Raw genomic sequence first — 27,757 nt, forward strand, 5'->3', positions numbered from 1 at the left:
AATAATTAACTCGACTTTATCTTTCTGTTTGTTATTCAATAACCAACTGCTGTTACCATGGCTACCTCGACCAGTGGTGTCGGGAGTCACATTCTCATATTAAATAGAGTGACACCGTGATATCGGTCACTAAAATGTGTAAAAAGGCCGTCTTCGACTTTATTATTTTATTTATTATTCACGACTTTTGCTAGTATCCTGTTTGACTTTTTTCTCACTATGATTTAATTTTTAGACTCACTCCCCCAGGGTGACGCTGCTCGATAACCTCTTCTGGTTTATCGCGCCTCCCTTCACACTGAAAGTATTGTTTTATATGTGATTCGTAGTTATTTTTGTCTATTGTGTACTTTTGGTATGTGATAAAATAAACTACTGACTGACTGACTGAAGTTTAAGTAGAAACATGTAGGTATATTACATACTGACAGACTGAAGCGGCACCCTGTATTGTATATATGGAATGGTAAAATAATGCTGTCCGCTTGATATTTATTTTACTTTCTACAATTCTATAGAAACTTTACTTTCTATTCGTGTGCCTCACTGAATGAACTAATGGCTCTATATCATCATCAGTACGTTGCCAAGGGCTTAAATTCTGACAAATCATGGGGCTTTTGTAATTAGTAAAATTGTTGGCTTTTTTATGTCTTGATTTGGCTTTTTTTGATCGCTGGGGTCTGGCAACCCTGAATTAACACGTAGACAGATGTAGAGTATGGAGATGTGTCTGGCACTGGCAGCAGCTTCACAGTTTTGCTAGTTTGGAAGTCTGATTCTGAAGATTGCCTTTTGGGTTGTGCCCCATTTCGAAGCCATAGTAATTTCATATAAATAATATAATATATTCAGGTATAAACTTATAATCTGTGCCGTACAGTATTATGATGGCTTTTCATCGCACTGTTTTATGACTGACCTATTAAAGAATTAGCTGCACTGTATTTCACATAAACTAATAAACCTTGATTGAAAAAATACCCAATAAACTTTCTCTCTCTCCTGCAGTCCTGCTCTCCCTGCTGCAGACACAGTTTGGCAGTGCTACCAGGCTACACTTGGTCTTAAATATACATAACATACATTAATTGATTTTACTTTTATATTTGAATATAGAAGTAGGCATATAACTTGAGGGGTATTGAAATGAAACCTTCAGGCATATTGAACATAATACTGTAATAATGTAATATACTGATATAGGTTATACTGTAAGTTGATAGGTCAGTACCGGTACTGCAGTAAGTGCATTGATCAGTGTATACATCGCAACTCTCGCACTTGAACTGCCAGCATTCATTGCTTCAACAAGTCTTTGTGAATTCATCGATAGTTCCAGACGCCATCATCCAAACAGTAGAACATCTCAAGTTCTCAACAATACTCACTATACAGTGATTCAGCTATACTGGCTATAGGACTGACCAAAATGTTTAAAAAATTGAAACAGAAAGTTGAAGGGAGTGATTCCCCTGAAAAAGATAGATCCTTATCACCTGCTGGGATAAGACGACAAAGCATGCCTGTTCGAGGTATACATATCCCTTATGCTGTTATGCCAGTATGTTGATTTGCTCTTTTCTGCTTTTGGTTCTAGCACACTATTTACATAGACGACCTGCCTTGTCTCTGACCTTACTACTGTATTAATTAAAATACTTATATTGTTATGAGTCAGTAAGTGTATGCCTATATGCAATACAATGCCTATATTTTCCAGAATCTAATATCACACATTCCTCAATTCTGCAATTGGGATTAGAAATTTTCTGGTGACAAAACCAATATTAAATAAGAAAAACATACCATGAAAGGATAGATATATTTTAAAAATACTTTTTTCCCCGAATATGTGAGTAATGCCACCACTAGCACTAAGAATATAATTTTCATATACCATTCCAGGTCGCTCAATGTGGAAAAGTACAACAGGATTATCAAGAGCCGATAGTTCTACGTCTTTATCAGGATCAGAAGCTGACTTGGTGAGAAAACAAAATCATATAATTTTTGAACGTTAATAGTATAGAATTTGTATTTGGGAGATGAAAGTTGATAACATCAAATATTATATTTTGGCTCTGGTCTAAAAATGGGTCGCGCCAAGGTCGTCAATGCAAAGGCAATCTAAGAGGAGGCGGCTTCTCAATTTAGCTACTTGCCTTTGTGATATTCAAAACAATATAAAATTCCATTCACAGTAAGAACTGTCTTGATCGCATTGTTGCATCACAATTTATATATGCCAGTCACGTGTCTTGTTTTATGGTGTCTGTTCTGTAACCATACATATCGCTTGTCGTTGTGTTGATTATAGATCTAGAGAGAAAGCGGCTTCAGATCGAGGTACCATTTACTGCAAAAGAAGCACTGTCTGCATATTTGATGAGTGAAAAGTTGTATATTGCGAGAGAGCCCAAGGCCTAGGTAGAATGTCATGTTTGCGACGGACAGCGGTATAGGTTATTGGAAACGGAGCAACGGCTTTTCTGCTACCATGTATCTGTGCGAGCTTGGATTTTCGACAATTACCACGATTCTAGTGACGACTTGCGCATTGCCCTCATTAATATAGAGTTTCGTAGGTGTATTGAAGATATAATCAAAAAGGGATTTCAGTTTCACCAATCACACTCAATGGGCTGTTTCTAATAAATCGTTGTCTGCATGCGAGTCGAACAGTTCTAACAAAAAAAATGCATTTTTGCGATGTTTAGGATTGGGTCGCGAGTATTCATAAAACTCAAATTTGGGTTGCGCTCAAAAAAGAACCACTGCCATATACAGATATATTTAGTTCAATGTGTTTGATGCTGCTTATGTCAAAGGCTATGTTCGGCTTGTTCGATTCAGTCAATACTTTGTTTTTTTATACATTCGTAGGGATTATTAATGGACAGAAATTAGGAATGAAATTTTTTGTTGAAAGTAGATTAGAATAACCTTGTAGTTGTATATCAATGTTGTGAACCATTGATCAAAAAAGCTATACTTGTGATTGTGATTAAAAACAAGAAAATTGTTTTTCTTAAATAGAACAAAATATTTGCATTATAAACCAGCAATTTTTTTTATGTTTACTCACTTTAATTTGCTCCATAGTATTTTTGTATTGACTATTTGAAATGACAATGTAGACCTTACGAAGTGAGCAGTGTATATTAGATTTACTTGATCCCCAACTTATTTGGGGGTGTAACCAATATATATTGGAAAACATTGGTATAAAATATTTTTCCATGTTTACAGCCGGCTGAATCTTCATCAAAAGAAGATTTATTTGCAGCACTTTTGCAAAGAACGACACAAGTGAAACGATTAGAAATCAAGTTAGCAGGTTAGAAAATTAAAGCTGACATACTCTGGTAGTTGATATGCTATTGCTCATCACAGAACCCTATTGGCATTTATTCAAAAAACACCCATGAATGTATGAAAGTTAAATATTTCGGAGTTGGACACTCCAACAATATAAATGAAAAGGTATTGCAGAAGTTAATTGTGTCTATATGTTGCTCGGTGGAATATGCACATATCCACACTACTCAAGAGACTTCTGTTTTTATTCTTGATAGTTGTTAAAGCAGAAAATGCTGTTTCACACTAATAAGTATTGGGAAAATGACACACTTTTGGCGTCAACTTAAAGAGGAACTTGCTTACCCTACAAAATTCCCAAAACTTATGCCATCACGACAAGTGTTTATGGGCTCTGTGGAAACTCAGTTGAAAGGCACTGCTCTAGACAAATGGTCATTGTTGTGTATCCCATTTAGTCACATATTGTATTTGTACATATGCATTGCATTTATGTAACATTTCATGATGCCTGCCATTAGGCTAATAATTCATTTGGAGAAGTTCTTGAGAGAAGAGATTGAAATGCTTTATTTGTAGCGATTTTCTCTATTTGATTATGTTTAATGTTTCACAATTCGGTTTACTGAAAGTTTGGTGCTGGCAATTTTTTTTCTATTTCTATTTTTCTGATATTGATGAAAAAATGTATCTCTTGCACAGATCAGAAATTTGGACCCACTATTATCATTTTTAAAGAGTTGAATGTTCTAATTCACTTATTATTTTTGTGTTTAAAAAAAAGTTATTTTGGTTGATCTGTTATAGTCAGGGCTGCAACTGTGATCAATATTAACTCAAAAATAAGGACATCAGGGAAACATAATAATAGGATAACAAAGAACGAAATGTAATAAACAAAATTATTCATGCCAGTTCGACACATGTCTAATTATACTTTGCACTAAGAAGGATTTGCTTCAGCAATTCTTTATTCTTAGAAACAACCTGTTCCATATCACATCCATGTTGTATTTTGATTTAAGTTACACACACTGATTATGACCGATAGGCTATTGTTTTGTCATGGTGTCAATTAATTTGCTGTTATTACGTAATGAATGCGTGTAGCAATCAATGAGGTTGTAAAATTTCATTCGAATTGACCAATCCAAGTGCCTGGTATTAGAACCTCTACCCATAAAATATACACACATGTCAAAATAAGGACGTTTCTTAGAAATAAGGACAAAAATATTTTCTAAGACAAAAACCTTCAAAATAAGGATAAATCCTAAAAACAAAACAAGGACGTTATGGCAGCCCTGGTTATAGTACTGAACTATAGTACCGGTAATATATTTTTTGGGATAATTTATTGGATGATAGTTCCTTACATTCTTTACTGATCAACTCTTCTCTCATTGCATCTAGATTATGGACAATCTTTAAAAGAATGCACAAAAGAGAGAGATAAATTGATAACAACACTTGAAAAGCAGCAAGATACAGCGATGCGTAGAATGACAGAATTGGAAGAAACGTATTCAGATGGGAAAAAGAAAATGGAGAAAAATATTTCTCATCTTGAAAAAAGGGAAAGTGATTTAACAGAAACAGTTGAAACTTTAAGAAGGGTAGGTTTTCATTTACAAACTAATTTTATATGTAACTTACAATTCAAGCAAAATTGACTTTTTCTTAAATCTTAAAATTTTTTTTTCCATTTATATATGTGTATTTGTATTAAATTATCTATATGAACTAATTTCCGGTAAAGAGCATGATCGTTGTTCAATTATAAAATGTAGTAGCTTTTTCAAGAAGTATTTTCTTGATATGTAGCCTAACTATGCTCATTCTAATAATAAGTTTGATATGATGAATAGACATGATAGATTTTTCGATTTCATGCTCGAGATAGGACCTGATGGGATATCGGAATAGCTAGGAGTGGTGCTCAATAAATATAATGTATGTGGTTACAATTTGCTTTATTCCATTTAAAACAGGAAAATAAAAAACTTCAATCGTCTATTGATGAATGGAAAAGTGAAAAAGAAGAATTTGAAAAAAACAGAGATGAATTTTTCGCTAAACGAGATAACAATGAAGAATTAAATGATCTACAAATGCAAGAAATGGCTAAAGTCAAGCATATGGTCAGTGTGATAGCCCAATTTCTTGTAAATGTAAACCAACACTCATGATCTCTCCAGTAACAAGCTATACCGCTTTTTTTAATTCAGTTGATGAACAGTGAAAAAGAATGTAAACGTCAACAGGAATCACTCGATGAAAAAATTGCTGAATTAATGCAATGTCGGGAGAATAATGATGAATTAGAAGTTTCTTTGAGAACGACAACAGAATCTCTCAATTCTACAAGTCAAGAGTTGAAAATTCAGATTGAAAAAAGGTACAGTTCATCAAAGAAGATTGTCTAACATACATCATTATTTTGCATTATAATCAGGGCTGTGAAATCAAATTGTGGCATGCGTTCATTGAAGATAGAGTTATATTTCCAAACTCCCCGGAGTCTGAATTTCAGGCTTTTAATAATGTTGACATTTGAAGTTTCTAAAAAAGGTTGGCTAATTGATCTTAACGGTTTCAGGAAAATCTCGAAGGAAATCTCGTCGTAGGAAACTCCACCGCATTTTGAGCATTTTGCTGTAAAACAAGTATTTGTAATAAAAACAGTTAGGTTTTTGAAGTACCTTTTTATTTAAAAGAAATTCGTTATTCAAGAGCAAACCCTAACCCTAACCTTTCAATAAACCTAACTGTTTTTATCACGAATAGGCTAGCCTACTTATTTTACAGCAAAATGTGCATGCACAAAGTGCAGTGATTTTCCATGCTATCACAGTTACTACTTGTTTTACAGCAAAACGCTCCTGCGGATTAGCTTTATCATATTCCTTAACATTGTTTTTTTCTAAGTAACTTTGATTACTTTGGGTATCTATGCTTGGTGAATATTCGTAACATTCTGAGGGGTTATGGTTTATTAGAAAATGATGCTACTTGTAAATTATAAGTGTAGTCAATATATTACCGTTTAGTTTGGTGTCGAATTACTTGGGTCGATAAGATTGAGAATCTCTGTCAACTTTAGCTTCATGATTTGTTCATAATTTCAGTAAAAAATTTGCCTCAAAAGCAGCATCGCAAGAAGAAATTATTTCAAAATTGAAGATTGAATATTCGGAATGTAAAGACAAAATTTCAAACTTGACAACCGATTTAAAGAAGGTAAATCTAAATTACTTGATAAGCACTCAAAAAAGTTAGTTTTAGTTCTAAATGTGTCATACTCAATCATTTGTATATTTTCCACTAGGAATAGGTAAAAGTTCATCAGCTAATATTTTGATGTTTGAAAGAATATTTTTTTATAATTCAGACATTTAATGTTCTTTAACGTTTTTTTCCGCATAATTTTCATATAATAATCATAACAAATCTAAAATTTAAAACATCTGGCTTTTTAAAATAAAATTCGTTTTCTCGAATGCTGAACTGTTTTCCGAACTACCTGTTATATATTTGACATATTGAACTTACCTACTGATATTTGGTTTGTTACTTACAAGCATAGTAGACCCTCATCCTATTTCTTTGTCTAGTCTCAGACTACCTCACCTCAAGTTCTTTATGATATTCTAAAGAACTTTTCTTATTCTGTAGTCAGTTTTTCAAATATATAAAACTTATATATATTTTATATATTTATATTATATCTATATATAGTTGAGGTGTGTTTCAATTCTTACATCATATTGTATCAATCTTTCTTAATTAAAATAGGATAGGATTTTTATATTCATCCTCGGGTACAGGAAAGATGATAAAATCCTCTGGTTCTGTTACCATTTCATGCTGAGTATGGGAATAGTTGAACCGTTATTTGGTGAATATCTGGAATTGAAAATCCTATTCTTCTCTTCAAAGCTCTAATTTAGTCATTTTCTCTGTATATAGACTCGTAGCAGCCTTTCTGCCTTGGAAAGTACGCACTCCAGTGTTTGCGAAAAATACCAAGGTCTAAGGCACAGTAGCGAAGCTATTATGAATAAGGTTTGTTTTATTTTAGATGTTCTATTTCTATATTCTATTTTGCGATCATTCTCTGTTGACATTAGTTATAGCATACTGAATGACTAATAGGTGTTATTATGTAAATAGCGTTACTTCATAGTTTGTGTAAACTGTAAATCACCATTAGTGATGCTGAACTTGAGTAATTAATACCTAGGCAACATCTTTTTCCTTTCTTCAAAAAACTTAAATTCAGTTCCACCTCATTTATTTATTTAACAAATGCATGATCTTTATTTTAGTTGTTTAGTTAAGTTATAAAAATTGTAGTTCGTTTTATGATGTCTCTTGCTATAGAAAACTGTATTGCTCGTTTTGGCACGGCCAATTCTTATTCTATTTTCATGCACAATAATCAGTAATGGGCTATTTTGTTGATGTGAATTCAAGATGCGAAATGCTTCCTTGACACAATCGGGAATCAGAATATTTAATTGAAACATGTATCTTCTAAATTAACTTGTCTCTAAAACTTGAAAATTTTTAGACATAGTCACATAGCCACCCAAAATACATTACTTAATTGAAAGAAAAAACAATATTATTGTGCATAAATGCAATCGGGCTACATAATCTAATACCGGTATTCGGAATCATAATATATGTCACCGCAAACGAGGACATGTCAAACAGTGGTTATATATATGTTGAGGACATTTCTATATTTGATTCTTTGAAAATCTCGCTGATAAATATCCTAAAATAACAGATGTCGTATAAGATCGATTTCACTACAGCAGTGGCTGGCAAACTTTTGGCCGCGGCGCAATCGTGAGCTTCCAATAAATTTCAATTATGGGCAGAGATACGCAAAAAAGTTCTATAAATCCAACATTACATATAAATTTCTTGCTTAATGGTTTTTGTTCATATATCAAACGATCATACATATTCCAAGTCATGTTCATTCTTGCATATCCGGTTATTTTATTGCGTCATTAAAATTGCTCAAGCTAACGATGGATGTGATTCGCTAAGTTTGGTTTTTTCACTCTTTGTACCGCCACATGTACCAAGTACGTTCGCATTAGTTTTAATTACAAATTAAAGGCTCCTTAAAAAGTTTATTACGTGGTTAATAAGTGCAAAATTTTCAACAAAATCTTGGCCACGCTAACTAGGCTGTGATGGTTGTTTGGCTTTGAAACCTTTCCCATTTTACTTTTTTACTAGTGCGACCACTGCACTACTGTCCGGCCCAAAGATTCCAAAATGCTTTAGTACCCTTTTTGGTTAGTGCACTGGTCCTAGCTATGTTAGCAATTAGCATTGCAGGTCAGGTTTCGATTTCCTGCCCACCAATTGTTACCTAATGTAATAAACATATTAGGACTATGAGTACCTTGAATGTGGAAGCTATAGCGGAATTAAATCATAGTAATCTACAGTCGTGGGTAGGGGGAAAGGTGCTAGTGAATTGCTTGACTAAGAACAATTGAAACCATGATCGGCAGGAATCATATTTATCCAAATATGGAGGAAAATTTTCAATTTTTTCATACAATTCATATATAAATATAAATATTTTCATACAAGTTATTCTGAGATCTATGTTGTTTTTGTGAATCACATGGTATACACTTGCACAAATCATATTTTCTCATTCACACACAGAGAAGAGGAGTTTGGTGATAAATGATTAATGAAACCTTTCACTTGTAATCAGGCAACAACTGAATTAGATGAAAAGGAGTCTGTCATCAATCATTTGAAGAAAAAAATTTCATCTCTAGAACAGAGGATAACAACAGATAATTTGCCTGAAAATGAACAAGTTCAAGCTTTAATTTCTGAGGTAAGAAGGTATTTTCATCATGAACCTATTGTTCGAGTTTCTTCTAGGTTTGCTGTATGGTCATATTAATTTGATATAGGCTTATTTGCGCAATAATTTTCCATCATATTCCTATTGATTCCATTTACTAGCCATTCTACCTACATACTTGAGAATGAGCTATATTTTATGTTTCATTGACTTTCAAAGGTTGTTGTATATCTAATGGTCCGTGATCCTATTATTCGAATGGTATCATTGAATTTGAATCCATTTTGAATTTCACAGCAAGCAAGGTTATTATTAATAATACCAACAGACCGAAATCAATTAGAAAAGATCTATTTTGTTTTATTAATGTCAAAATTAATCCTCTTGGTAACTGCTTTTCGATTTTACTAGTGCAGATACTGAGGAATGTTCTTAATAATACCTATGTTTGTTATCACGCTTGCCCTGAGTTTACGTCGCTTGTTCTTTATGCTCAAATTTACCAACTCTTTTCATTTATTTAATAGGGATGCGACGAATCCAAAAAGGTTCGGCTCGGCCGAATCCCGAGTATTTGTGCTGGACTCGTGTCCGAGTCCCTAGTCCAATACTCTCACATATAGCTCTGAAATAAATACCTAAAGTGATGCTGTTGTTCGTGTATATTGGCCATAAATTAAACATTCTGTGTAAGATAAGATAAGACTATGTAATTCAAAACGTTGCACATAAACACTATTGCTTTCGAGACGATCATTCGCTGAGCGGCTGGTTTAAATTAGTATAAATAGGTCCTATTCCCCGTCAAAGGAATACTTTGTTGCGTTGACTGCTGAAGACGCCGCGCTCGTGTCCTGTCACGATAAATATGGGCCATAACCCACACGTTTGGAACAAATTTTTTATGGGAAATTTTTACTTATATGTTATCTTTTTTAGTCGGCGCTAATACAGACCCTCATCTCCGTGATAATTGAGATATTAATAAAGAATTACCAACTGTGGAAGCATCGAATAAATGTATCTTATAAATATATCGCAACAAAATAGCTAGCTATTCTTCGTTTGAAAACCATCAATAGCGATTGTCGAATCCGCGGAAAATAAGAATGTGTAATTGTTGATTATAATTCAATAAGAGAGGCGTGAAAGGCGAAATGTGTTATATGCTAAGTTAGAGCTGCCTGTTCAAACTTCTGACACAATCATTTTCATTAATACAAATAACGGCGCTTTGAAAGGCAAAATCGAATTTATTAACATTAATTTAGAAGGGAGAGTTACGTGTGAGAATTCACATACGACTCTACCTAACAGACAGAAACGATAAATGTGAGAATTATTATGTTTTTGGTTTTCTTTCTGCGCCTATCGTTATCTTTGCAATTCCCAATTTTGCATAAAGCGCGCCAACACCTTTTCACATTTAGAAACGTCAAACCCCATTAAATGAGGCAGGTAAATAACTTCGATGTCCGGCGTTGCGTGAGAACTGATAGTGAAAAAAATGTACTTTAAAAATATAGTTTACCAAAAACAATTAGGATGTCGGTCGCCGAAACGATCGCGGTGACAAAAAAAAAACAATTCGCGATTGTGATAAAATTACAGATAAGAAGTAAAGACGCCGCGTTGTTATCGAGTCTTCTAGTAATTTTCTACTATCAGTAAATAAAAAGAAATAGGCCGGCACTAATCGCGGTGTATGTAAATACTTTTTGAATAAAAATAAAAAGTCGGCCCGATTAACATCCAACGACCACGAGTAATAGTTTCCAAATTTATACACATTTAATCGATGTAACTTGCGAGATTGTTTTTGTACATATATTCGATTGTGTCACTGACATCTGCGAGTTGTACTTTTTTCTCAGAAGTACCGTAATTTTCACTATTTTATCGTTTTATTTCTCACATTTGTTTCTCTCCGGAAATAACTAGATCATTTATGGAACGATAAAGGCGAACAGCGCGACATGGTTACCGCTGATTACGGATTAATCACTGTTTGGGGATTAGCAAGTATATGCTTGAAATAGGACGTGGTAAACATTTACTAAACGACGTCTGGCAATGGAAGGCAAGCTACACGCAACACTGGAATTTATTCAGCTGACTTTCGCTGACATTTTTTGTTTTTACGGCGTCGTGAATTTGTAGTTTTGGCGCCTAGTTTTAATTTCACCGTAGAGAAAATACGCTGGACAGTCTCGTTGCAAAACAGAACGTCGAATCCGCCACCAGTCTGCGCTTGACTATCGCGTGACGTATGATATTTCGGACTCGGGTAAAATTATCAAAGACTCGGACCGAATCCGAGTATCAAGTTACGAGAGATTCGGCCACGAATCCGAGCACGAGTCCGAATCTTGTCGCATCCCTATTATTTATTAAGCATTAGTACATTTTATAATCTCATCAATTATTTTTGAGTTATGGTATACTCTTGGACATTGGTGACAATTTTTTCAGTCACTGTAATTTTAATCATTCATTTATTAACGCAATACAGAGGACATCGTTAGAGAATCGTCTTGAGGAGTCACATCAACAATTAAATAATATTAAATCTACTTGGTCAACAAAAATTAATCAACTTGAACAACAGGTATGTCTACGTTAGTTTATTGCCGCGTTTAATATTCTTTACATTATAAGAATGGTTTATGGGGTGATTGTTTACTTTTTGCGAGCTGTAATTTGTATCATGAGTAAAGATGAATGATATATATCATTTTTGTCGGTGGTGAGGTGGCAAAAGACTGTTAATAATATATTTATGCAAGATTGTTTATAGGACATTTGAGGGTAGTTAGGGTTAGAGTTGTACTGATGCTAGCAGATGCCATAGCAATGCAGTAAACAAACCCTGGTATGGGCCTAATTTTCTTATTCTATTGTTATAGGTTTCACACTTAAATGCAAAAATAGCTGAAGACAGTGAGGAATTAAATTTAAAAGAAGATAAACTTCAACAGCTTGAATCTTCAAGTAGAAAGAAGGTAATTAAAATGGTTTTTGTTTGGTGTTCGAAACACATTCGTTTCCAATATATTTTCCACATATCATTTATGCACCTTGTTTTGCAACTAGCATTTTCTAAATGGTTTGTTATCAATTACACTTCAGTTGAGTCCAATATGACTCTTCAACGTGAAGTGGATTTGTCAAGTAGTATATCGATTTGCAGAATATTTTTGGGTTAAATATTTTTAGAAGACAAATTGAAATCTTTTTAGATAATATTTATATTAACAATATTTTAATCTTAAACACGATATAATATATTTTGAAAACATAATTTTTCATAAATTATCGATAGTTTATTTCAGAATTGCACTACACAAATTGGAATGCAAGCTGAAATTTTTTCTTATAGCCTAATATATTTTAGGTCGATGCCATGTTAAAAATATTTAACCATGTTGCAGTATTGAACTCTTCATAACACATAACAATGAACATCCAGTTTCCATCCAAGTAGTAGTCCACTCTTCCTAATTTTTTTTTTCAGTAACTACTGTAGTTTTATCCGCAGCCATACTTGAATGAGCATGGGGATTCTACTTGCTACATTTTTTCGGTTTTTATTGACCACAACATGTTAGTTTTGCTACAACGCCAGCAAATTAATTCTTAAAATTTTCAATACACATTCAGGATATATGTTAGTTTAGAGGGGGTTTTCAAAGTGTGACATGAGTTTCTTTACATGCTTGAAAAGTTCAACATAAAGCAATAACTAACATACATTGAAGCAGGATTAAAACTCAATTGGCAGAGGTTCCACTCTTTGTCCTTTCTGACTAGCCCTGCTTATTTTTCCGCACTCTTCCAGTAATTAGTTTACCAATGTTTTGTAAACTTATTCTGTTACTCCATTAGCTTGGGTACCTTTTTCAAACTTGAAGTTTGTGTTATTTATCTCTGAACTAAATTATTTGAAAATCTACAACTAACTGGTCTAATTGTATCGTTTTCGTCATCAAAAAACTGAAATTGATTTAAGTCTACCTACTCGTCTAACCCACATATTTAAAGGTATAATGATATCATATTAGATAAATCTTATTTCTCCTTAATTAAGTAGTCATTGGGTCATTTTTCATATTGAGAATTGAATTGAATGGAATTGAATTTCCAGATTGAAGAACTGAAATCAGCTTTGAATAATTTGCATGAAGAAAATGAGAAAAATATAAATCAAAGTGAAGAATATTTTCAACAAGTAACTCAACTTGACGCTGACTTGATTGAACAGGTACGAATAATATAACTCATAATAAATTTACAATAGAGCTTATCAGTGGACAAGCTTGACTGTGGCAGTCAAGTGCCACAGAATAAAAAAGTGTTCCGCTTTAATCAAAGTAAAAGAGTTAACTTTTGGTGAAATACCAGGTCTGCTAAGACTTGGAGGAGGGAATTTTAATATATTGAAAAGTCTTTAGCTTTCTAACGACTTCTCTCATTTATAAGTACCAAAAATGTGCAATTAATTGGTCCATTAGTTGCAAAAGTTACTTTTCCGCAACAACAATCCGCCCAACATCAGCAAAAAGTTGAACAACAATTTAGCAGAATGATTCATAGGTCCACTTTGTGTCCAATAACTCATGCGAGTTGAATTCATTTATAGATTTATAATTTTATGTATCATATGGATATGCATTTATTATGTACCTATACTACCTGATCTTATTTTACTGAATTGTAGTCAAATTTACTTCGATAAATGTAAAATTCGATTTCTAGAAGTGTTTTACTTAGCTATTATATTATCACAGTTCAACCTCTCAAATATATAAACATGCAACAAATAGTGATACTCGTAGACCTATGATGTCTTTACACAATAGGAATCACTTTGTTATTTAAAATTTGTTATAACAAATTTGGCATGATTTTGTTGCATAATTGGTCAATTTATATGTTTGAAATCTAAAAGGAATGGACTACCAAATTTTTTGAATGTGGATGTCTATGAAACAAACTCTTTATTCCATAAAGTAAAATACTGCATGATGGACGTGCACCCAGTCACATTTCAGAAAGTTGTGTACTTCTGCCAATCTTTGGAATTGAAGTTTGCTGAAAGCATAGTCCAAACGCCATTAGTGAAAACTGGAATAACTATTGATGAAATTTGCATTGCTAGATGGTATTTCTTCAATAACCATTTCAGTCTTGTCACATACAATGTTTACTTGTTAGTTGAGTGCTCACTCAACTTCTGACAGAGCGGGATTTATATAATCTCTGATTATATCCTTCTTTAATTATAGACCACAAAGTATGACCTTGAAAAAGCGAAGCTTGAGCACAACAATGAAAAACTTAATAATAAATATAAAATATCAGAGACGAAATTACGGGAACAGATTGATAAATTGCACAAATGTCATACGGACTCAGAGAGAAATGTGAAACGATTAGAGGTAAACATATTTCACTCTTATTTTGCGATGCAGTGCTGGTGAAGTACAACATGTTTGAGATCGAAATAAATTTTTGTATTTAATCAAATCGGTATGTCATCCTAGCCTAACCATTCCCCAACCTTTCCAGTGCCATAGATTATATTGGTATGTGGACCCTTTATATTAGGAACAGTTAATATTGTTATGTACAGTTGTTTTCTGATAGAAACCATGCTTTTTATCAAAACCACAAAGAAATTTATTTTAGAAGTGTTATTTCTCGTTGAACTTTATTCATCCTTTATTGGAAATTTTTTTTTTTTTCATTCAAATCGGAGATCTTGTGTCACCCCTTGGGGCGAAGGCTTGTCGATCCCCCATAGGTTCATTCTGTGAAACCATAGATTTCCAGCTGGGGTCCACTACCACTACACTCAACTATTACAAAAGTAGATAAAATTTTAATAGTCTATCATCGTATTTTAGAACCATGTTTCTAGGACAGTACCTTATATTATTCCTACATATTAAATTTTACTAACTCATTACCAATTTGCAATTATTCATGTATCAATATGATATGTTATAATATACAGAAAAATTGTATCAGCTAATTTGCTCATAATACATTAGTCTATGTAAATATTCCAAGATTTCCCTTTTATGATCAATAGAAAAGAAAAACTGATCCTATTTCAGGATGAGCTAGCAAAACAACAAGAAAATGGAAATATATCAGTACAGTCATATTCAAATCAAATCAAAGAATTAGAAAATGAAATACAAACGAAACTGGTAAGTTAGTTAGTCAGTAGGGGGGGGTATTTGAGTAGATTTTGACATTTGAAGACATGTGAAATCTGAGTGGAATCGATTCTCCCTGATATTATGGTTCCATTGTAACACTCCGACTTTGTACTTTCTTGCATAAAAGTTTAAATCTTATTCAACGTATTCAAGTCGCCCAAAAATACAATTTTTTTTTGGAAGTTGGTATACTCAATTTACCCCATTTTTCGAGGATAATTGAGTATACTGACATCCACCAGTTAAATCAAAGCCAAGATAGCCCTAGAACCAAATCAAATGCATGCATGAGAAACTTGGGTACATATAGTTTATTTTTAAAAAAAACTGTTTAAAAAACCTTGAAACGAAATTATCTGGCACCACTTTAAAACTTCGCATGATTAATCACACCTATGGTTGCCATAAAGTCATTACCACAAATGAGCATTCAGTTCAAATACCAGTTCACCTCTACGACTAGGAATGGGTGGCTGGACTTTGCCAACAACTTCCTTCTTTGAGATACTTTCCATATCCCTATTTTGGGGAAAAGCAAACACACATCCTTTGGGCTCTTTCGTGGGCTGGTATCGTACGAAGTTCATTCTATACACATCAGTGAGGACAATTTCTTCAACTTGACCGAGGAATTTCCTTTCACCATATTGGACGATCAGCCAATCGAGGGTGTTAACTTCTCCATAGTTGACAGTCACTCCTTTTAGTTTATGCTTTTCTTTTGTAGTAAAATCACTAAGTGAGCAACAAGGCTCATCCTCATCTTCTGCCTCATCGTCAACAACTAATGCAGAATCTAATTCTGACTCGGAACTGCTTTCGTGAACTATCATGATCTTTCTTTTTGCTGTTTTTTTCTTTTTTCTGCCAATCATCTCATTTTTAAGCCTATCCATACTTTCGACTGATGTGAGAATTTCTCTTGTTTTTGCCTGCACTCTTTTCCGGGAACGACTGCTGTTTTTCTTAGCGCTACATGTTTCTGGAGAGGACATTGGGGTGATTACATCAACTATAGCCTTTTGAAAATGCTCTAAGCTCACTGGACCTAATGATGAGTTGGAATCTGGGTTTGGCCTGTCAACTGCTCTCTTTTTTACTATTTCCTCATTCACAGGAAACAAACCGCTTCCTCGAAATCCTCCAATTGCCCACTGTGGATTTATTTTTTCAACTAGTTTTGTTAAAAGGCTAGGAAACACAGGTTTGGATACATTCTGGAGCCTTGTTTCTCTGAACCATGTTTTGAGAATTTCCCTCCAATTGCTTCTCATCGGTCCAAAAACGCCTACATCAAGGGGTTGCAAAGCATGAGAAGTATTTGGAGGAATGCAGAGAAGAATGATGCCATTAGATTTGCATATTTCAGCACAATTATATGTGATATGGCTTCCATGCCCATCCATAATAAGCAAGCACGGTTTTTCAAGAGCTTCAATGTGTTTTGAAAAACTCGTAAGCCATGACTCAAAAACATTGCTTTGCATCCATCCACTTGGGGTGACACCATAAATGGCATTTTTTGGACCGCCTGTAGTCCATGTGTCATATAAGTTGATACCTTTGAAGACGACAAATGGAGGAAGAAATTTTCCTGCAGCAGAGCAACAAAACAAAACAGTGTAGGATGTTTTTCCGCATGATGCCGACTTCAGATATGTATTTTTTGATGCTTTCTTGGCATACACCTTCGCAGATCTCGGATCAGTGTTCAGTCCAGTCTCATCTAAGTTGAAAATTCTATGAGGCTGTTGCAACAGCCCATTATTCTCTAATATTGACCTATACATTTCAAAAAACGTAGATATAACGCTGTGAGATAATCCCTCAGCTCGAGCTTTGGTCAACAACTCTGGCTTTTTTCTTGAAATCTCGGGATGACGCTTCTCAAAAGATCGCATCCAATCTTTTCCTGGTTTGTTATCAACAAACCTAGAAATTTCTCCTTTGTAATCCAAGTAAGATTTGACCAACATTTGCAAATCATTTCTATCAATAGGAAAGCCACTTTCAGAAACCAATACTATGATTTGCACAAGAAGCATTTCTTCATCATCACTGAGTGCTTTTGGTTGCCCGATCTTCCTCATTATGTAAAGATGGTTTCTTCTTATGGTTTCATATGGCATTTTGGTAGACTTAGACACCGCATAAATAGATTCGCCTTGTTTCACTCGACGGATGGCAAGTTCCAACTCCGCTTTTGTATATTTCAGAGGGCGTTTCTTCACATACGTATGTCCTTGGCATCTTCTCAATTTTTTTTTTACAAATTGAACACGTTCATATTATTAAGATATAGTAGTCTATACTGAAAAATTCACAGGCTTCACGTTCATATTATTAAGATATAGTAGTCTATACTGAAAAATTCACAGGCTTCACGTTCATATTATTAAGATAAAGTAGTCTATACTGAAAAATTCACAGGCTTCACGTTCATATTATTAAGATATAGTAGTCTATACTGAAAAATTCACAGGCTTCACGTTCATATTATTAAGATATAGTAGTCTATACTGAAAAATTCACAGGCTTCACGTTCATATTATTAAGATATAGTAGTCTATACTGAAAAATTCACAGGCTTCACGTTCATATTATTAAGATATAGTAGTCTATACTGAAAAATTCACAGGCTTCACGTTCATATTATTAAGATATAGTAGTCTATACTGAAAAATTCACAGGCTTCACGTTCATATTATTAAGATATAGTAGTCTATACTGAAAAATTCACAGGCTTCACGTTCATATTATTAAGATATAGTAGTCTATACTGAAAAATTCACAGGCTTCACGTTCATATTATTAAGATATAGTAGTCTATACTGAAAAATCCACAGGCTTCACGTTCATATTATTAAGATATAGTAGTCTATACTGAAAAATTCACAGGCTTCAGGCTAAAAAAAAAGTGTTAGGGCTCAGAATAATTACACAGGACCTTATAATCTTGTGTTATAGCAGCAGGAAAGACCATTTATACACATACTCAATTTACACCACAGTAATTTTCCACTAGACTCAATTTACCTCCATTTTTTCAACCCTCAATAAAATAAAAATAAAATGAGTTATACTAAAATTATCTACTGGGATAAAAAGAGTCTCTACTAAAGTACTAAAATGCATCACAAAAAGTTTTGAATATACAAACAGAGAAGTGTCACATGAAAGTTTTCAAAACAATTTTTTTGACGAACAGAAAAAATTTCACATACAAATATCTGAAACAAATTTATGATTGATAGGAATGCGAGCTATATGCAATGAAATGGAAGCATAGGATATGAACTATTGTTGCTACAAAGTACAAACCATTCACTCAACAAACAAAAAAGTTATCGAGCTTTATATACATTGTACTCAATTAACCCCATATGCTCAAGATACCCCACCCCCCCTAGTTCATATCTCAGTGACTTGATTCATTTCCATAAATTTGTGTGCGCTTCTGCGAAATTTAATAATTGGAAAATTAAAGCATGTTTCATACTTGTTTCAATGATCCAGTTCATCAGTACTGTTTCTGTTTTAAGTTGAGGTCCTGAGACCTAGCTTTGAGCAAACTTATATAAAGAAGTTCTATTCCTCTGCCTTGAGCAAACAATGCTTACATGATGTTGTAATTGAATGATTTCCGCAGGTAGAAATTTCAAACAGAGATCGAATCAGTGAAGAGATGGCTCGTGCTCTTGAGGATACTAGACTATCACGAGATGAAACAAGAGAAAAATTCAATAAACTGGAAACAAGTTATAAAGAAATTGAAACAAAGTTATGCGAAACCGAAGAAAAACTTAACACGATAAGTAGAGGTGAATGATTCATACTGTTTATGATTAACCAAGTTGTGTGCAACTGATTTCTCATAATTACTTTGCTATATGTTATTGCTTTTAAGTTTTCCTTCCTGATTTTTCCTTAGTGATTTTAGCACTGTAGATATTTCTTGTTGTTGTTGTGTATTCAGTGCCTTAAAAGGGATAATAGAGTAATTTGGAAACAAAATAAAACCATTGAACAATAATAAAACACAGTGCTTCGAATCTTAACGATTTAGGAACAATTTGTTCTTACCAACATTTAAAAAAAATCTTCGAACTGTTATACCTACAACGTCTTTCAAATAATTCATACATGCTTTTTTATATTCAATCGGATGTTTTGGGAAACTTGATGTACTTCTTTGTTTACTTCTGTAAAATTATAATATCAGCAACCCGCTTTCAGACTTTCAAGCACTTTTAGTACTTGGTTTCATTCATAAGTTGAGTCATGGTGCTAAAATTTCGGTGTGAATTAGTCCAAATCGACCATCATTCTGTCTTTCTGGAGAATTTTTAGCTCTTCTTCGATGCACGAATAATGCTTTGAAAAAGCTGAGATACTCTGTGTTAAAATCTATTGTTGATATGATTAAGGACACTGGACAGCTATTTGAAAAATTTCGAGATAAAAATTTAGATGTCAATTCAGTAGAACACATTCAGGTTGAAATCTCATTATAAATTCAGCATTTCTCAATCTTGTGCATTTATATACAGAGTCTTCTGATTTCAAGGACAAATTCTCTTCGACGCAAACAGAATCTGAAGCAACATTACGAAAATTAGAAGAATCAATAACGGAAATCAATTTATTGAAACAGGAATTAGCGACAAAGAACGAAGAATTGTTAAATTATGAAAGTTTAAATGGAGAAAATAATTCTAACATAAAGCAATTAACTGAAAAAGTAAGATTTTTTCTTGAGAACCCTTCCAGGTATTATTAATACAAGTGATATTGCTTGGTTGAAAAAGACATCTTGTTTCTACAGATGGAAAATAAGACTTGCACATATCATATACGAAAGTATAAAAATCCTAACATTATATTTTACTGTTTATTCAAACTGTTATCATTGCTGTTGTCAGTTGTCACAAATTTATCGTTCGAACTTTGATACAGCAGATGTATTAATTTGCAACAAGGTTACGTTCCTTCTATGTTCATTACATAATTTCTATACAAAAGGTTTTTTTTTTGCGTATGGTAATCGTATCGTATCGCTGACACTATAGGTATTAAGCCAACCGCAGAGACAAAATATAAAGTGGACAAAATGTACAGTGGATCCTTCATTAACAAAAGACCTCGAATATGAAATTCCCAACTTACGAATTGTCTTTTTGTAAAATATTGCTCCGAATAATGAAAGATTATTAAGATTCCAGAACGAATTAATTTTGTAAGTTTTCACTGTGCTCCCATGACTTCCAGCACTTGGTTCAATCAATGTAACTTTCAATAAATTTTAGGTTAATCATATGACGACTTCATTGCAACTCAGAGAAGAAGAGTTAATGGATTGTAAACAACAAATTGCAGGTTTAAGGGTGAGTTTCGTGAAAGACTTTTTTCATTATATCATATTTCTCCACCTAGTCTGTTGAAAACACACAAAATAATATATAAAATAAATGCAAAAATGGAGTTTTTTGAAATTTGAAGGTATAGAAAGATATACATTGCCTTTGTTTATTATCATTTGTCAAGCACCATTGCGTGCTCTATTTCTATCGATTTAGCACAAATATAATAATCACAGCTGAGATATGCCAGATTCACAGTGTGAGAACGTCAACTTATAAAAACTAACGGAGAAGGCATGTTGTTGTCCCCCTCTTCTCGTATTTCTGGTCCAAAGCTAATAATAAGCAAACCATGAAAAAAAATAAGCCGGGCTGGCTAAAATGCTAACTTCGAAAAATCAGGCCAAAAAATTGGGAGCAGAAATTGGCTTATTAGACAGAAAATCCGGTATCAGTTTAAAAGGAATTTGGTTTATTTTGAGATTCTGTTGTGTAATAACTTTTTATGATTGGAGTTCACGACATCTAACTTTATAGGAATCATGAGGCATCAATTCGAATTACAGTGCTTCAAGTTATCTCTTTTTATAAATAAAAACATGACAATTTCAGAACAATCATGCTGAAGAAACTGAAGAAGTTTCAACATTGAGATCAGAACGGAATAAGTTTGAAGAAAAGGTCGCAGAAAAAGAACGGTTTATTAAGCTGCAACAGCAAAGATTGAATGATTTGAAAAAAGCATTAAATAAGGAATTAGTAAGCTTGCATGCATTCATATATTAGAATTCTTATTGCACTGATAATAAACTTGAATAAAGTTTTTTTATATCAAGTTTAATTGCTGATTATTACCTGTTACATTACCTACCCAATTTATAACATAACTTTGTGAGATTGTGGCATGGGATTTGAAACTGGGATGTTTAACCTGTAGTGCCGAAATGGTTACATCTAATGCTTTAACCACTAGACTCTTGTGTCCAGCAGTTGTTTTGCTTCTGGTCCCACTATATTTTGTAGAACTTACACAGCGTATATTAGTATTATAAAACAGCTTACTATTAGGTACTCCCATAGTATGTGTACCAGGTTAGGGTTGGGCTATAATTTTATTCTGATTTTCCTTATTTAAGTTATATTACGAGTTTGGGGACTGTTTGTGTTAGCCAAGTGAATATACCCCCTGCCCATAGGTTTCAGTTCCTTTACACTTGATGTAAAGTAGGCGAACAAAATTACTTACCTCCATATTGGTAGACAAACTTTTGGAACACCTACTCTACTATTATATCAACATCATTGAACACGCAATGCCCTGTGGCGGCTGTGAGGCACCACAATCAGCATGGTTTATCAATAGAAAAGTTATAAATTTTATGCGTAATTTACAGAATAAAAGGTCGGCTAGTGCAACAAATGGTACGTCCACTTCTTCTGCAGTTATAAAGAAGGAATCTCAAGTTAATGGTATTGGCGAACCTACTCCTTTTGTTAACGGAGAAGACACTGTGCCAGATTTAACTGCTTTAGGTACAAATATTGTAATATAAACTTTATTATCTTGATTTTTGAGCATCTCTACTCTCTATACCAGGGGTCGCAACCCCAAATTGGGTCAAAGTGATAAGTAGGTAGGGTCACAAACAGGTCATGGGGTCGCTGAGGTATGGTAGAGGATGGATGTACAAATTATCTAAGATTTGACAAACCATGTTAAATTTAGCAGTTTGTACCATGGCTTACTGTAAAACAGGCCCATAAGCATCGCTCTATGCTTAAGCTATAGAAAATGTACGTGCTCATTGTGACATCACTGTTTGGTTTTAGCCTAATTTACTTAATACCACCACATGACCAAACTCAAAAGTCCAGTGAAAGAGCAAAGTTTCATGGGGTCTCACTGGACGCTTGAAAATTCTCCTTGGGGTCGTCCTGAAAAAAGTTTTGGAACCCCTGCTCTATACGAATATGCCACGAATCATTACTCACTCATTATGTTGCCTTTACACTCACACAAATAATGAAGCTAAATAGATGAAAATGTTTTACTTTGGTGTTAGTGTTATCATAACTAGAGTGGTTTGAATGTGCTGAGAGCGATTTAACAAACCCCCAAGCAAAAATTAATCTGTCCTAAAAATATTGTGTCCCGTTTGTTCTCTTTTTAGTTCACCTGCCTCACAGTGCTACGCTTGTCCCACTGTTCTGAAACTTAGGGTATATATTTTGTGGTGTAAATGATTAAAGTAAGCATATGAAGTGAAATTCTATTATTTGCACACACCCAAGATTACTAAAGGAGGAAGCAATCCTAATGCATAATTTTCTGGGAAATTTTTGAAGTACAAACCTACACAGTGAATGAATGAGACTGGGAAAACTCAGCAGGAAAGCAGGAAGGAATAATTTTTGTATTATATTCAAAATCAGCTTAAATAAACAATAGTTTGCCTGGTCTATCCAGTTTTATCATCAATCACATTTCCAAAAACATTTGACCAATCACTTGTAAAACTTGTATCAGGGGTGTAGCCTGAAATTTTCCAAGGGGGGGGGGAGGGGGGTTCTGAGATTTATAATTGCCAAGTTAGACTGAAACAACTAATTATTATTATCAATTTTAATACTGTAATAATCATCAATAATGAGTTGTTCAGTAATATCAACTTTATTACAAACAACTTGTTATTAGTACCATAAATAGTCTTACATTTTCACATGTTGTTTCAGGTACAACAGCAATTGATGATCCAAGTTTAAGTCTTGAGCAACGAGAAATAACCGTGAAATATTTAAAACATGTTATTTTGACATTTTTATCATGTAGTCAATCCGAGGTATGTGAATTTATAGTATACCTATTTAATTAAAGAGAATCACTGTATATTTGCCTGATTGGGTTATAACATGCCTTATGTAAGTTGGCAGCATTGTTCTTCAGTTTTCTGACATACTTGTCTGTATCCGGATTGTTCTAATTTTTTTTGCTGGTTTTCTCCTTTTGAGAGTCTTGCCAAGAACTTATACCTTCATTCTGACATTTTCTACCTTGGCAAGACGGCGCTCCAGAACTGTGTGTACCAATATGGGGGTAACTAATTTTATTCGCCCACTTTACCTCCAGTTGTGTAAAGGAATGGAGTCCTATGAGCAGAGGGTATATTCATTGGCTAACACAGACAGTCCCTGAATCTGTGCTAGAAGTTAGAACTAAAATAAGGAAAATCGGAATAAAATTATGGCCTAACCCTAACCTGGTACACACACTACATGAGTACCAGCAAGGCTAACACACGGTCTGTGGGCTCATCTGTCAAAAGCTATTCATTGATTTCATATCCACAGCATTTAGGTCAGCTTGATTTATTGTCCATCAAATTGTAATGAAATCATGATCGAATTAGCAACCTTTTCGCCTCTCACCATTTTCTTTTCCATTTGAAACTGACATTTGGTAGTGTATTACTGAAGCATACCATGGAAACAAATTTTTGGCTTTTACTCGTTCATCGAGTTACAAGCTATTCAGCATATTTTAATTGGGAGTATATTGTACTGATTTTTTTGACAATCTTTTATTATTTCTTATGCCCAGGCTCAGCAACTTATCAAAGCGATGTCTATGTTGCTAAGTTTCAATAAAGATGAAGAAAAATTTGTACGGGATATATTTGAATACAGGGTGAGTTAATGAAAACATGGATAGGAAAGTAATCATAATATAAACTGCGGCCTCGAATTTAATTACCAGTTCATGTCATGTATGGGAATAGTTGACCAGTTACTTGTTTCAGATGCTTGGACTTGGAGTGGGAAGTGGTTATGTGAACCGCTTTATGACGGTGAGAAGTACTCTCTTTCATTTTTGTCCTTTTCTTCGAGTTCGCACTGGGTAATCTGATGTTTGACAGCTGGCGCGTTCCGAAGAGCCAGCATCATGTGCCTTTCATCACATCTATAAGTTGATTCGTTTGAATCGTTAATATTCATTTTATTTTATTATCAGCGTTCACTAATTTTTTTTACTTTGTGATTCATAAGGGATATATATGTATGTTTTCACTTTATTTATTTTTAAATCTGTGTTCGAAAATTTTTTGTTTACTTACTCCTTACAGACATCATGGTTCGGTTCGAAACCTTCCACGAAGAAAGTTGTTAAATCATCAATAAAATCAGGAAGAAGATGATGTATGATCAGAAATGTAAAAATGCAGCACATGCTGTTTTCGGTCCATCTCATCCTGTCATTTGGAGACATATACCGGTACTTGTTGTTTAGGTCAGGATGCGAGTCATAGATGATTCCACTACAAGAAACCCAACATATTTGCATACTACGCATTTCCTCACAGTTATACAACACTAATGCAATTTCATTTTCCAATTTAATTACTTGTTCTTAAGTTTTATCGCCAGTCACTATTTCAGGGTTTGAAAGAATACGGCAGTATCATGCATATGATATATTCTGGTGCTATTCCATACCATTAGATTTTATTATTATTTAAACATTTTGGTGGATATTCGAGTTGTTTCATTTGCATGGAAAATTAGTTTTTCAGTTCCTCTGTCATTTGTTACTACTTGTTTGTTTGATGTAGAATCTCTATTTAATTGACTGCTGTGGCATAATATACTTGACAATTAGAATATCCTAACCGATTGATTGGTGGGATAAATCTAGTTGTCATTTACTGATGTCCAAGGTGCTCTGTATATTGAAAAAATATGAGACTTGATTAACTCTGACCTGGTTGTATTTATATCAATTTTAGTATGATGTGATGAACATAATATAAAATGGATTGCTCGGGATTTATCAACAAAATTACCGAATTTCAGTAGTCTGCTTACTTTTGGTTATCATGCTGGTCTTGTTTTTATGTTTTGCATTGGGTTATCTTGTTATATATCCTAGGTCAGTTAGGCAAGTGCAATTGTTTTCCTAACATACTAATTTCATTTATATTATATTTATGCCATTCAGTATTGTCTTAGTGTGATTTTGCTATGAGTGCAATATCTTTATTAACAGCTCTACTAATGAGATGAAACTGAAATCTGTGATATTTTGTCGCCAGAATGCTCATATTTATTGCCCACTCGCATTTCACACTACACTACACACTACACTCTATGAAACTCTTTGATCGGATGATTCGAAGCAGAACTGAATTTTGATTATTAGAAAAATTTGAAGACAATTTTTTTTTTAGTGACTTCCACACTAGAACTTCAGTTATGCATGATCGATTCAGTCCTTGGAAAACCCTGATTGAATATTTTTGCAGGCAGAAGCTTCACACACCATATGAGTCATGGAGGTCCTGTTGTACAGTTTTCATACCATTCGAAACATATGATTTGTTTTGAGACAACAAAAAGTTATGCACATTATTTCCTTAGATTGGAATCAAAAGCCTTGCATTTTCTTCCATCAGTGCATTTTTGATATTTGGTTATCTGTTCTGCATATTTAGAATCAACGATAGCTTTGTTTATGGTACTTTTAGTTTAAAAAATTCTTCGAAAGTTCATACATGGGAACTGATTGAGAAAATTGATACCCATTACAGCAAGCATCTTGCATCTCCCAGGATGGAAATGGTTTGTAGTGGCAGGGTACTGCATCTTTTAGAGTTTTATTTTAATCGTTTCAATCTTTTCTTGTCTGACGGAAATAAGTGCTATTAATTCTGTTCTTTGATTGGCCAGATTGCCGTCTAGTGGCTTTATGTAATATCCTGTTCTATGTTGACAAACTATACCTTTTAGCTAATATATTTTTGTCAGAATATTAGTTTTTTTTCTATTGAATTACTGGTTGGATGGAAGCATGCCAGGTGAAACAAAAAGTTGGGGTGGAATATCGCGTCCCATAGATTTCAGAGAAAATAGTGTTTAAAAATAGCCTTCCAGCGACTTCAAGTACCGAAAATTTTGACGATCGGATAGGTCCATCACATAACAGCGAGACTAAAAATGACATTTTAACAAAACTGTCCCTGTGAACATTTCGTGTCCAATGTCCAATAATTTTAAAACTACGACTGCTACTGGTGGAAATGAAAAGTCATCCGATCGTAATATATTTTACATGATTCAAGCACAATTGCGTAACGATGGTTTCATTCAACAAATGTGAGTGTCGAGCCATAAATGTTATATCTTGTGCAATGTCTCTGGTCGAACGCTTTGAATTAACAATACTCTCTGCTACATTTATTAAAAAGTTGAAAGTTCATTGCAAAGAAACATTTCCAAATCGTTTTAAATATCCAGTTAGTTGTAAGTTGTAAATCATATCTTTCTGATGATGATTAGTATGTAAACTCGAGATGTGTACCTGCCATGCCAACACAGTTAAATCAAACGCTTTGATCACTGGGACGCGTTTTCGTGATTGCTTCGGTTATACGTGGTGCGCAGTTTCGCTTGAGTATCAAGTTTCACTCGTCTATGAACGATAAAACAAGAGGCGAAAAGTTTGAAACTGGCCATTTTTGGATATTTAGTCCAGGGCTACTCAAGTATTTTCACCAAAAGTCCGTCTAGAAAACTTTAAAATTACTGGGGTCCGGATACGGAATATTTTTTTCATTAAATAAACGAAACGTCAAATGATGATGGCTCGCAAATATAGACACAAATGTCGCGTATTGGTACCAGTACGACAAACTGTATAGCTGTGTATTTAAATTGTATCAAAATCATCGAAACTACCAAACGATGCTTTTGCTGCCAAAATAAACAAGCAAACGCGGTCCAAATTAAATGGTCGAAATGTCCGGATTCGGACCACTGTCCGCCAGTTGAGTAGCCCTGATTTAGTCTACAACAAGATTGATTAATTGCATAATATTGAAAGTTATGTCCTGTATTACTTTCTTCAAAGAAATAGCAATAAAACATCAGTGGGTAATTCCAGTGTTATATATCTAAGAATCATTAACACTGGTGTCGTAATACGATGAATTTCATCTTCGCATTTT

The 27,757-nt window shown here is 33.8% G+C and overlaps 2 protein-coding genes across 2 annotated transcripts; one reads left to right on the forward strand and one right to left on the reverse strand.

Moving 5' to 3' along the window:
• Positions 1-1,108: 1,108 nt before the first annotated feature.
• LOC120345129 (golgin subfamily A member 1-like) lies at positions 1,109-26,562 on the forward strand. Its single transcript, XM_039414539.2, has 22 exons — positions 1,109-1,535; positions 1,909-1,988; positions 3,253-3,340; positions 4,735-4,937; positions 5,313-5,462; positions 5,550-5,719; positions 6,450-6,561; positions 7,291-7,386; positions 9,074-9,202; positions 11,685-11,780; positions 12,079-12,174; positions 13,317-13,433; positions 14,458-14,610; positions 15,292-15,387; positions 19,049-19,220; positions 19,950-20,140; positions 20,706-20,783; positions 21,372-21,518; positions 22,154-22,292; positions 23,493-23,599; positions 24,358-24,444; positions 24,881-26,562. The coding sequence occupies exons 1-22, from the start codon at positions 1,433-1,435 to the stop codon at positions 24,950-24,952; spliced, it is 2,682 nt and encodes an 893-aa protein (XP_039270473.2). The 5' UTR covers positions 1,109-1,432; the 3' UTR covers positions 24,953-26,562.
• On the reverse strand, positions 15,450-17,672 carry LOC144422763 (uncharacterized). The gene has a single exon (XM_078112558.1). The coding sequence runs from the start codon at positions 17,526-17,528 to the stop codon at positions 15,813-15,815; it is 1,716 nt and encodes a 571-aa protein (XP_077968684.1). The 5' UTR covers positions 17,529-17,672; the 3' UTR covers positions 15,450-15,812.
• Positions 26,563-27,757: the final 1,195 nt, after the last annotated feature.

The sequence above is a fragment of the Styela clava genome, chromosome 5 (assembly GCF_964204865.1).
Source record: "Styela clava chromosome 5, kaStyClav1.hap1.2, whole genome shotgun sequence".
Lineage (NCBI taxonomy): Eukaryota > Metazoa > Chordata > Ascidiacea > Stolidobranchia > Styelidae > Styela > Styela clava.

What these genes read in the sequence shown, in the direction of transcription:
- LOC120345129 (XM_039414539.2), top strand. Translation starts at nt 1,433, where the DNA reads ATGTTTAAAAAATTGAAACAGAAAGTTGAAGGGAGTGATTCCCCTGAA. An exon ending in ATTAGAAATCAAGTTAGCAG is followed by an intron (nt 3,341 to 4,734) that starts GTTAGAAAATTA and finishes CATTGCATCTAG; the next exon opens with ATTATGGACAATCTTTAAAA. An exon ending in GAAATGTGAAACGATTAGAG is followed by an intron (nt 14,611 to 15,291) that starts GTAAACATATTT and finishes ATCCTATTTCAG; the next exon opens with GATGAGCTAGCAAAACAACA.
- LOC144422763 (XM_078112558.1), bottom strand. Translation starts at nt 17,528, where the DNA reads ATGCCATATGAAACCATAAGAAGAAACCATCTTTACATAATGAGGAAG.